A 12924-nucleotide genomic window follows, 5' to 3' on the forward strand; every position below is an offset into this window, starting at 1 on the left:
TGATTGTCTTCACTTTATTTATTTTTAATGTATTTGTTTTTGGTCTGTTTGCTTTTTTGTGATGTTTCTACCTTGCTTTTTTCCTGTACTTTCCTTATGGGTCATGTATTACTATGACTCAATAACATTCTCTGTTTTCAGTCTTTAATGCAGTTCAGTTTTGACAGAAACTTTCTGTGGTCTCATCTTTTTTTTTGTGATAACAGGAAACACCTTGTTTGGTCGTGGCCACATTTCATGACTTGCCACAATTTAAAGTATCCACTTTCTGTATTATTAACTATGCATACAGTCCATAGATTCATAGGTTCATAAGTTCATAGGTGTTTACTAGGCAAACGACCACAAGGCACTTTTTAAGCCTAGCCATGCATCCCAAATCTCTGACAAGTTATGCGACCCTTGATAAGAGTAAGCAGGGGGGTTAGAAGATGAAGTATTTACAAACAGGAGTCTGGGAGATGAACCATTTACAGACTCCCTGTGTCCATTAGAGACACAGGTGCCAAACCAGGGATAACTTTCCTATTACCCATCCAGTTGTCCAAGTTACACTTAAATTGGGTTAGGGAGGAACTCTGCTTACATGGATGGGGTGCCTGTTCCAAAGAAGGGGCAGTCTCTGAGATACATACCTGTATCTCCAGCAGGTCCTATTTATATCACAAGCAAGGTTTAAGTCTTTAGAATGGGTAATCCTGGTGCTGTTTATTTTGAAGACATGCAGGAGATCCATCAGGGTGCGATCTGACAATGCCATGCATGCCAGGTATAGAGCTCCCCTCAACAGTCTGTAGGAGACAGAATACAGGGATAGGGCCTTGAGGCAGTCTGCATAGGACATGTTACTTACACCCTGTATTCTTTTAGTGAGGGACCTCTGTGGATGTTCCAATTGCTGGATATGCCTAGTCAGATACATACCAAAAGGGGGAATGTACTCACTGATAGGTCTGATGAATGCTGAAAACAGTGCAACAGTGACTGCCTTGGACCTAGATGCCATACTTTTGTTTATAAATTGCACAACGTAAAATAATTTCCTCACTACTGTAGACATGTGATGGTCAAAGGCTATATTACTCTCTATGTGTGTCCCCAAGTCCCTGACTAGTGGATCAAATCTTAGGGGTGTGTTGTCAATATGATAGTTACCAGAGATGGATGCCTTCCCAAAGGATACTATTATGCATTTCTTAACATTTAGTTTTTAGTACATGGCTCTGACACCAATTAGTTCTCTGTGTCAACCCTTCCTGGAGAATATTTGTGTCAGTGGGGGATTCTATGACTGTTTGTAACTTGCAATCATCTGCAAATTTAGTCAACCAGAGGCCATTGACATTGGCCTTGACTTCAGAGAAGTAAATGCTGAAAAGATGCTATCCGAGGACTGAACCCTGAGGGACTCCACTTGTGAATGGCCTCTTTGTGGAGGTGGACTTCCCAATTCTAACTTTCATGGTCCTTTCTGAGAACCAGCAGGCTAAGTACTGGGTGACATAAGGGTTTATACCTAACCTCTTGTATTTGTCAAAAATGCCCAAATGGGGTATTGTGTCAAATGCATTGGTCAAGTCAAGGTAGGTAGTGTGAACCATTTTGCCCTCATCTGTTGCTTTGGTGACCTTCTCAAAGAAGTCCACCAGGTTGAGTAGGCATAACCTACCCTTGACAAAACCAAATTGTGTTGGAGGGTCGAGTGCCTGAAGGTTTCCTATGTCATTATTGATCACTTTCATGAGAGTTATGAGTCTGTAGTTCCCAGGGTCTGTAGATGGCCCACCATTATGCAGAGGGCTGACTGTTGCTGTTCTACATTCATAAGGCATGACGCTTATTTGGGGGCTGCAGTTAAATAGCAATTCCAGAGGGCCTGATAGGTCATGCCATTTAGAAGGCATCCTGGGATATCATCTGGGCCCACTGATGCAGTGTTCTTGGACATAGGGCATTAAGGACCTGTTCCCTAGTGATAGCAGGCACAGTTATATACAGTGGTATTTCATGAGTGAAGATTATGGAGGAAAGAGGGGGAAAGTTGGAGTTGAATTTGTCAGCCAGTAGGTTTGCTATATATTTTTTTCTCCATATAGGTGGCTCCATTAGCAATAAGCTTTGTACACAATTGTGTATTGCCTTTGAGGTTACAGACATAGCTAAAGAATGCCTTGTGATTGTCCTTGGCCTGGGAGGCTGAATTTACCTCTAATTTTGCTTTGGTAGACTTTATTTGTCCTCTGAGTTGTTTATTTAGTTTGATGCGAGTGCTTTTATCCTGCTGGGTGCTGCACCTCCTAATTTTTGCCATGATTTTCTTCCTTCTGTTATACAGCCTATAGATGTTGTGATTCCATCAGTGGGCTTGTTTTTTAGTTAGTTCTGTACTTTTTCAAGGTGGGTACAGCTGCCTCTATGTAGCTATTAACATGCTTGCATAGGATTTCTGTGAACAGCTCCACGTAAGCAGCAGTGTTCTCAGGATTTATGGGGAACATGACATTTTGCCAGGGTACCACTTAATAGTAGGAAGTTAGCCTTAGAGTAGCTCCTGAATATTCCAGAGTTAGCTGGGGTTCCAGGTTTTATTTTTACTTCAAAGGAGACCTATGGTCTGACCTTACCAGAGAGGACATCGCACTAACGGGTGTACAGCACCCTCCCATATTATTGAGAACCAGATCCAGTATGTTTGCACCCCTGGTTAGTGCACTGACTAATTGGTCCAGGGAGTTTCTGTTTACAAAATCCGGGAATCTCATTTCATTGATATATGCCTGATCCTTTCTAAATTTACTGAAATAAAACTTACATTTGCTATTACATGAATTCAGATTTGGAGCATGCATTAATTGGCCTCTACTTATGGTTTTATGCATTATAGTTTTAAATGGTAACCTAAGTAACTAGTTCTGATACATTTTTAGTTGCTGACATTAGGGGATTTTCTGTTATTTTATTGGAGAATATGTGTCACATCTATAACATCTATAACATATTCTTCCCTTATGCACTCCATTCCTTTGTGCTTCTCAGGATTTCTTCTTCAGTCTAAAAACAGCATTCATTTTTATATGTCTTTTCCTCAGAACTATGTGCCCCCCACCTTCAATTGGCTTTCCAATTATTTAAAAGCTGCTCTTACCTAAATGATTGTAAGTCAGCCAAACACATCTTTGCTAAGACTATTGCCTTGTAATTTCTTGTCACCTGTAAGCCATCTACAGCTCTTAATTTCAGTCCTGGCATCGTGTACATTATTAATCACTTGAATAGTTTGTCAAATTTATGAGACTGTAATGTGATCCTTAATGAGTGTCTGACATTCCAGGCCATGGATCTGCTGCTGTCAAATCCTGCTCTTATCACCCAAAGAAAGCTAGCAGAAATATGCAGAATTATTATGGGTAAGGTTATAGTTAGCACACAGAAGCAAAGGTGAGCAGCCCCTGGCACCCCCTTCCTTACTCATGGGTGGTAACCCTACCACTACCTTTACTCCTGCCTTAACCTCATCCCTACACATTGGGGTATTATACAAGACACACACACACACACACACACACACACACACACACACACACACACACACACACACACACACACACACATGCACACATATCAAGCACATGTATCCCCATACACAGGCATCACTCTAACCCTAATCAACAAACATTTACACACAAAAGCATAAATGTGAATAATAAAGTGCAAACGGCAAGTTGTTCAGCATAAACTAATCTTTATAGCAGCAGCATTCTTTAGATTATATGTCTTCAACTGGATTTTATAAATCACAATAAGCACAGTAAATGTTTTTCTTTATCTTTTTGTTTCCTAGCCTGGCAACATTTTAGCCTCCCCAATGGCGCACTGACCCCGGTTTCTTGGCAGTGAGGACCTACTATTCTTTCAGATCCATCCATGGGGGAGGGGATCTTGTAAGGAGACCTTTCATTATCCATACAAGTATCAGAACTGGATTGTGTTCTTATCAACATCCCAGCTATGGAATCAGTTTGTATATATTTCTTAACTCTACAGCTTGTAGAGAAATGCTCACCTACGTTGCTATGAGGGATACCTATGTTCTCACATGCATACGGATGCTTGCTCTTTCTCTTGCAAAGATATGAGTTGCTATAATTGGCTTGTTCAGCCACAGAGACTGCTCTTCCTGATGGACCCCTGAATATTAGTGCTATGAGCAACCTCCACTGCACTACATTGGAGAAGCAGAAACAGCCAGCTGAGTTACACCATCCTACCTCCCTGATAGGCACTATTCATCTTCCTTTGCCCTCCTGTCAGTTGCCCAAACCACTCTTTGAACTTGAGTCACAGGGGTCATAGTCAGAGCTTTATCCCTCTGCACCAGCAGGAGGCTCACACTAAATAATAATTTTTACATTTTTTGTGAACAACTTGCAATGCCTCCGTAACCACTCATGCTATACAAACACTTTCAACAGCATTTTGTTCAGCAATGAACTTTTGTATTGGGTTAAGCAATTCTGTCCATTTTGCTTGGATGTTGAGATATTTAGTGAAATATTAAATTATGACATTAATTGTACATGAGCACCCTTTAACATTTTTACTCTATAGAAAATGCAATTAAATAAATTAAATAATCCCATCAAAATAAGATAACAGCTGTAAATAAAACAAGTAATAATGTCCTTGTAATAGAGTCATACAATACGACTATGTGTGAGTAAGTCATATTTTACTTTTGCTGCGGGATACTACTTTGTTTACAAGGTCATAGCCTGAATGACCAAAGAATTCATCCAGTCCCATACACACACACCATAGGCAGGATATGAATTACTAGAACCAGTCTATGATGCATTATCATAATTCTTAGTAAGGAATCATTTGTACCTTTCAATTTTGTTCAGGTAACTTGTTTAAAAATGATAGACTTCAGCACTGTAATCAATAATGGTTCATATTAGTGAGGTACAATGTGGTGCATTACTCTCTCTCTGTCTCTCTCTCTCTCAAACTCTCTCTCTCTCCCTCTCTCTTTCTCATGCCTGTTTATTTATTTATTTTGATTTAGTTAGTTAGTTAGTTAGTTAGTTAGTTAGTTAGTTAGTTAGTTAGTTATCCTTTATTAACTGGGTTAGTACCACTAGGCTGATATGTCATTTAAGAGCAGATAGGCTATAGAATATGCTTTTCTGTCTTTGGAAGCTGCACAGTTATTGTCCCCAGATTTTTAAAGAGGGTACTCTTTTTTTCTTAGCTGACCCTTAGTTACCACCACACAGTTACAGCCCTTAAGGCTAAACAACACACCTAATACACTTGTAATAGGTGACTCTATTGTCAGACACATTGACGCCCCACTCACCAGGCTGAACAAGGAGGTCACTGTAAGCTGCCTGTCGGGTGCCAGGATCCGCCACATAACACAAGCACTCAGGTCACTCCAAAGCAAGTACAAGTATGACTCCGTCATTGTCCATGCTGGTGAGAATGACCTGAGACGTACCTCCCTGGACTACATGAAAAAAGACGTACAGGAGCTCTTTGATCATGTAGCCCAGGCAGGTATGACCTTGACCTTGAGTAGCATCTTACCCTCACCAAGAATGATGGCACAGTATAAAGACAAAATGATCAATTTTAACAATTGGCTAAAGTATTGGTGTCATTCAAAGGGGATCCAGTGTCTGTCAGCCTGGGATGACATGCTCGACAAGCCATGTTGCTTCGCTAGGGACGGCTTGCACCTGTCACCCCTGGGTTTTCGAATACTGGCTAAGGCGCTTGCCTCCCCCATAGTGCCTTTTTTAGGCAAGGCTCAAAAGACAAACCCACCCCAATAGACAACACAAAGAAAAAAAAAACTAAGGGTAATGCTGCTCAACACCAGAAGTCTAAACCTCAAGATGCACACACTCGAGACTCTCCTCAGTATGGAGAATATCGATATCTGTGCAGTAACAGAAACCTGGTTCAAGACTCCCAAGAGCACCCCAGCATTACCAGGCTATACTTCATACCATGCTTTCCGGCCCCAAAACTCGGACCTAACCACAAAAGGAGGGGGAGTATCCATATTTATCAAAGATACCCACACCCCCAGGCTAGTGGCACTGCACGAAGCTTCGGAGACCATCCATGTGCAACTAACAGTGGGCAAAACTGCCTTTCAGTTTGTAGCCTGCTACAGACCACCCTCCCAAACACAGGAACCTCACTCGGCTTTCCTGAGAACACTGGAGAATATGAAGGTCTCTACAAACACTATTATATTGGGTGACTTCAACTACCCAAACATCGATTGGGAAAACTACTCAAGCCCAAACACCCTCACCCAATGGTTCCTAGAATTTATAAACTCAAATGCTATGGAACAACTGGTCACCACTCCCACAAGAGGGGAAAACATACTGGATCTGGTCATCACCAACATGCGGTCTTTATGTTCCACACCAGAGGTATACCCCTCATTGGTAAGATCAGACCATAAACAAATCTCACTGGACATCCATATTCCATCCCCACCCCTAGCCAAGGAAACCACGGTGAAGAACTTCTCAAAAGCAAACTTGACACTTCTCAAAACTGAGGTGGAATCCTTCAAAGCCCCCGGGCCAGTGGACAATACTGCCCAAAATGCAGAATCCTTTACAAAAGCATTCTATGGACACCTACAGGAATGCATGGAGCATGCTATCCCAAATAAAACCAAGACTCACTCCTCCAAAGGCAGGAGACCTGTCTGGTGGACCCCGGACATAAATAAGCTATACAACAGAAGGAGAAAGCTACTACATGACAGAGCAAAATCCCAAAAAAGGAAGGCGTCACTGATCAGTACTAGCAAGAAACTACGATCCCTCATAAAATCTTCTAAGGCCAGCTTTGAAAGAAAAATTGCACAAGACACTAAAGATAATCACAAGGCCTTCTTTAGTTATGTCAGAAACCTGGGAGGCAACTCCCTGATATGCTCTGAGTTAGTGCAAAATGACAAAAAATTAACTGAACCCACAGACATTGCCAACATCCTGGCAGAAAGGTTCAGTGCAAACTTCTCCCCCCCTTCCCCCCCAAAAGAGCAAATGTCTGTCCCAAAAGAGTGTTGCCTTCCTGAGATCACAGATGCAGAGGTGAGAGCTGCCCTCTCCAAAGCAAAAAACACTGCATCAATGGGACCAGACGGTGCCCGGGCTGCATCTTACACAAGCTCCAAGAAGAACTAAACCCTCATATAAAGTCACTGTTCAATCTCAGCCTTACTACAGGATATGCTCCCAAGGAATGGCGCACAGCAACAGTGGTCCCACTCCACAAAGGTGGTGCCACAACAGACCCCGGAAACTATCACCCTATAAGCCTGACTAGCCTGGTCTGCAAAGCTGTGGAACGTATCATCATGGAAATCATAAACAAAGACATTGGGAACCTCCAGACACTGGATCCTACCCAATTTGGCTTTGTTAAGGGCAGATCTTGCCTCTTGAACCTGGTTGACTTCTTTGAAACAGTTACCAAAGCCATAGATGAAGGGAAAGTAGTCCACACAGCCTACCTGGACCTCGCAAAGGCCTTTGACACAATATCCCACTCAGGCATCATAAATAAGCTCACCAGCTTAAATATCAACCCCTATGTCACAAGATGGGTTGCAAACTGGCTCAGGGATAGAACCCACATGGTCAGAATAGCAGGTGCCATGTCAGACTCTAAACCAGTTACAAGTGGTGTCCCACAAGGCTCAGTCCTGGGACCTCTCTTGTTCGGTATATATTTCTCCGAGGTACAGGCTAACACGGGTGGACTATGGCTGACCAAGTTCACAGATGACTGCAAACTGGGTGCTATAATCGACTCTCCAACTGACACAAGCATCCTCCAAAAGGGTCTCACAGAGACGGATAACTGGTGCCAGAGCCATGGCCTAAAGCTAAATGCCAAAAAGTGCATAGTCATCCCCTTTGGAAAAAACAAAGTGCCCACAAATTACCACATAGGTGGTAATCCATTAAGTACAGAAGAAGTAATTAGGGACTTGGGGACCCAGGTAGATAGCAATCTCTCCTTTGACAATCACGTTGCCAAAGTGGTTAGAAAGACCTTCTATATAGCCCACCTTATCATGAAAGGGTTCACATCTAGATCAAGAGAGGTCATTGTGCCCCTCTACTCATCACTTATCAGGCCCATAATTGAGTACAATGCCCCATTTGGGATGTAACTTACCTGACACCTTCAGCAAATGGAAAGACCCAAAACGTATCTCACCAAGAGGATCAAGGGTCTCAAACAGATGCCCTATGCAGTTCGGCTAAAGAAACTCCAGCTGTACTCAGATGCGTACTGTCTACTCAGAGGCGATCTGTGTCTGACGTATAAAGCCATGTCCAACCCAGAATTAATGGACATGCTTCACCTCAGGAAGTCTAAATCCCTTAGAGCTACACCTGAACCTCAGCAAAGAAATAAATAGGACATGCTGGAGGGACAGATTCATATCCCAGAGGCTTCCCTCACTCTGGAACAAAATCCCAATCCATGTCAGGCAGAGTCCCTCACTGACCCTCTTCAAGAGAAATTTTGATGAATGGATGGGAGATCATAAGTTTACCCCTGGGATCTCTTCTGTGTCGATGCTTGACAGAGGTACAGTAAACAAACCTTAAAAGGGCTACCTTCTGTGACCTACTATACAGAGGCACAGTCAACTAATCTAAAAGGGTGGTGAAAGCCAAACATACTCTGGCTAGGCTTATAAATGCCCTAGGGCAGATAGCCTAGTCTCAACCTATGAACCTATGAACCTGTAATTCATATAATCTTTGCTCCAAGTCTCACAATGCTACATTTACTGGTGTTACAGGAGGGTTCATTATCACTGCGCTAGTTTTATTGTGTAACATCTTACAGAACTTCATCATCTTGTATTGATGTAATTATGCTTTCCAGTTTACAATTATCAACATATTTGGTTATCCACAGACCATTTACATATGTGAAGTGCATTGTAAGAAAGAAATGATGTGTACCTCACATCTCCTTCCTCTTCTACTAGACATGGGTTTGATGGGGGGGAGCTGGCTTCATCATTACTGTCACAGAAATAAGTTTCACTCCTTCTGTAATATTAGTGGCTATTTTTAGTATGCTTCAGCTGATGGCATATTTCCACAATTTCAGGTCAGAGTCTCAGAAAAAGGGAGCAATTTGCTGTTATTTATGTGGTTCTTCTTTTTTCTCATAGACCCAAGAAGACATACCACTTTAAAAGAGTTATCACCCATCAGGAACCCCTGTGCAACGTTCACACACTGCAGCTCAGGTACAGAGTAAAGTTATTCAGCAGACTGTCTGGGAATAAAGAAGAAAACATAAACATTGCCAAAATCTGCATCCAAGAGCTCCCATTTAATGACAGGTACGAATGAGCAATACTTATACATCCTTAGTCATTAATTTACTGAAATTAGATTTCAAACTGTTTATGTTTCTTTCTTTTCGCAGCCTTTACTAAACTGTAAATGAGACTTCGTTCACTAAAAAATATTAATTGCTTGAATAATAAACAGAAATATGCATGCTAATTATTTTGCTTTATAAATATTATTGTGCTGTTTCAAACTGTACACTCTTTTACGCAGATGTTTTCAGCTTTTGATTAGATGGAGCAATTTATTTTGTCACCCTATAAAAGACAAGATGGCTTCGATGAACCCCTATATTACTTGTAGGTACTAAACACTTTTCTATCTCAGCTCATTACTTACATATCTATGCTTAAGATTCGCAAGCTGTTTATTGTACTGTATAATGTGTTTCTGACTGGTACTGTTCTGAGCACTTCCAACAAAGCATTTGTTTACTTCTAAGGTAAACAGTAAAAGGCCACAGGAGTGCTGCTACATTATTACATTTCAATTTTTGCAAAAGTTTTAAAAATTCAGTATATTGTAATTTACTTCAAGATCGAGAACATAGTCTTCTAAATACAGGCAATCATCAAAGTACATGAGTCACAAAGGAGACAAAGAGTAAAGCAGTACAGCTATATGAAGACAGAAAACAGACTTTTGATGACTAAAGTCAGAGTATGATGACAATCGTGAAGAAACGAAGTATAGAATGTTAGTGTAGGATATAGGCACAGTCAGTATATAGGCAATTTATATTGGGGAACAATTAGTTAAATAAAGTGGAAGAAAAAATGAAGTACGATTTTCAAAAGAATAGTCAATGCATGTTATAAATTTACGATGGCATTCAGAAAATATAAGAAATCACAAAATTCCAACAGTGAAGCATAAAAACAGTTTCCACAACTATAATTACAAATCGAAAACTTGCATTTTCTTTCTTTCTCTCTCTCTCTCTCTTTTTCTCTCTCTCGCTCTCTATGTCACAAAAAATGTGATTTGCTGCACAATTAAATACATTTTAACTATACTTTCTAGAGAGCAGCTTGAAGCAAAGAGACAACATTTGTACTTCAGTTGCCAGCAGATGTACTGAAGACTGGTCAGTTGGACAACTGACAGACTAATTAATTCATTTGTATGGACAAGGATGTTCATAGGTTCATAGGTGTATTCTAGGCTAACAACCGCAGAAGCCTTTATAAGCCTAGCCATGCAACCCCAAATATATCCTACAAGTTATTGTGCCTTAGAGGTTATTCTAAGGGGTGTATGTTAGTTAGCGCATGATTTAATGGCTACCTCTGTCTATTATAATGTAGGTGTCATACTGGGGTGCATTTCCAATTTTCTATCTACTGTTCCAGGTTGTACTTGAATACGTTTAGGGAAGAGCTCTGCTTCACATTGATAAGAAGCCTATTCCAGAGAATGGAGATTCTCTGAGATACATACCTGTCCCTCCAATATGTCCTATTTAATTCACAAAGTTTAAATCCTTAGATCTAGTAGTTCTGGTGCTGTTCCATCAGAGTAGGATCCAAGGATGTTTTGTGTGCTGGGCATAAGTCTCTTCTTAGCAGTCTGTAGGAAACAGAGTATAGAGATAGGGATTTGAGGGGATCTGCATAGGACATTGTGCTTCTGCACTGTATTCTTTTTGTGAGGAACCTCTTTGGATGTTCTGGTTGTTGCATGTGCCTGGTAAAGCACATACTGAAGGAGGAATTATACTCAATGATGGGTCCAGTGAGGGCTGTGTGCAGTGGTATGATGACTTCCATGCTATTACTTTTCTTACCACCTTGGGCACATGTTGGTCTAAAGCTAGGTTGATGTCTACATGAGCCCCCAAATCTCTCACTACTGTGTCTACTTTTAGGGATGTTTAATCAAAGAGGTAATTTCCCTGAGTGTCTGAATTCCCCAGTGGTACTATTATGTATGTCTTGGCATCGAGTTTTAAGCCATAGCTTTGGCACTGGTCACTTGTCTGAGTTAGACCTTCCTGTAAGATGTTAGTATCTTGAGGGGGGTTCTATGGTTGATCCTAGCTTGCAATCATCTGTAAACTTGCCTGAGGCCCTTTACAGAAAATAGATGCCAAAGAAGAGAGGAGCCTGAACAGAGCCCTGGTGAACTCTACTGGTGACCAGCTTCTTTGTGAAGATGGTCTCTTCAATCCTAACTTCCTGGGTCTTGTCTGAGAGCCAGCTGGCTATCTAGCAAATTGCATAGTGGCTTATGCCTAATTCCATGAGTTTGTTTACAATGTCTGAGTGTGGTATTGCATCCAATGCCTTAGCTAGGTCAAGGTAGGCAGTATGCACTGTTTTGCTTTTATCCATTGCCTTAGTGACTTCTCAAAGAAGTCCACCACGTCCAGTAGGCATGATATGCCTTTCACAAAACCAAACTGGTCTGGTCCAGTTTCTGATGGTTTCCTTTGTCATTGTTATCCATTTTCATGATAATTCTTTCTAGTGGTACCTGCATATGGATAGGGATCAACTTTGTTTTATGTGGATGGGGAGGCTGTTCCACAGCAGCTAATGGGTTCTGTTGAGTGATTTTGGGTTTGCTGAGGAGAAATTTTGCAGGTAGAATGTCTGAGAGGTCTTTCAGGTTTTGGAATAATTGCAGTTAAGTGTCTCAGCATAAGTAGCTCTAGGTGTGGAATGTTTACTATGTGTGGTAAGTGTAGTACATTTATCAGTGACAATCAGATTGTTATTATGAGTGTTTGTATGCAAGAGTTTTGTCTACACCTACCCACCTCCATAGGTATCACAAGGGATAAGAAACTAAGAGTAATGCTACTCAACGCCAGAAGTCTAAACCTCAAGATGCACGCACTAGAAACTCTCCTTAGCATGGAGAACATCGATATCTGTGCAGTAACAGAAACCTGGTTCAAGGCTCCCGAGAGCACCCCAGCACTACCAGGTTATACCTCATACCATGCTTTTCGGCCCCAAAACTTGGACCAACCACAAAAGGAGGGGGAGTATCAATATTCGTCAAAGATGCCCACACCTCCAGGTTGGTGGCACAGCATGAAGCATCAGAGACTATCCATGTGCAACTAACAGTGGGTAAAACTGCCTTCCGGTTTATAGCCTGCTACAGACCACCCTCCCAAACCCAGGAACCCCACTCAGCCTTCCTGAGAACACTGGAAAATATGAAGGTCTCTCCAAGCACCATTATATTGGGCAACTTCAACTACCCAAACATAGACTGGGAGCATTACTCTAGCTCCAACACCCTAGCCCAAAGGTTCCTAGAATTTATAAACTCAAATGCTATGGAACAACTTGTTACCACTCCCACAAGAGGGGAAAACATACAGGACCTGATCATCACCAACATGGGGACTCTATGCTCCAGACTAGAAGTGTATCCCTCACTGGTAAGATCAGACCATAAGCTAATCTCACTGGATATTCACATCCCGACCCCACCCCCTGCCCAGAAAACCACAGTGAAAAACTTCTCTAAAGCAAATTTCACA

General features: G+C 41.5%; 1 protein-coding gene across 1 annotated transcript in view; it reads left to right on the forward strand.

Annotated features, from left to right (window-relative positions):
• The window catches only part of PLA1A (phospholipase A1 member A), a 444480-nt gene that overhangs the window by 391172 nt on the left and 40384 nt on the right, over positions 1–12924 (forward strand). Inside the window, exon 10 of the mRNA XM_044071493.1 lies at positions 9242–9415. Coding sequence (XP_043927428.1) covers positions 9242–9415 — 174 coding nt within the window. The remainder of the gene's footprint in view (positions 1–9241; positions 9416–12924) is intronic.

The sequence above is a fragment of the Protopterus annectens genome, chromosome 5.part0, assembly GCF_019279795.1.
Source record: "Protopterus annectens isolate FY-2018-M chromosome 5.part0, PAN1.0, whole genome shotgun sequence".
Classification (NCBI taxonomy): Eukaryota; Metazoa; Chordata; order Ceratodontiformes; family Protopteridae; genus Protopterus; species Protopterus annectens.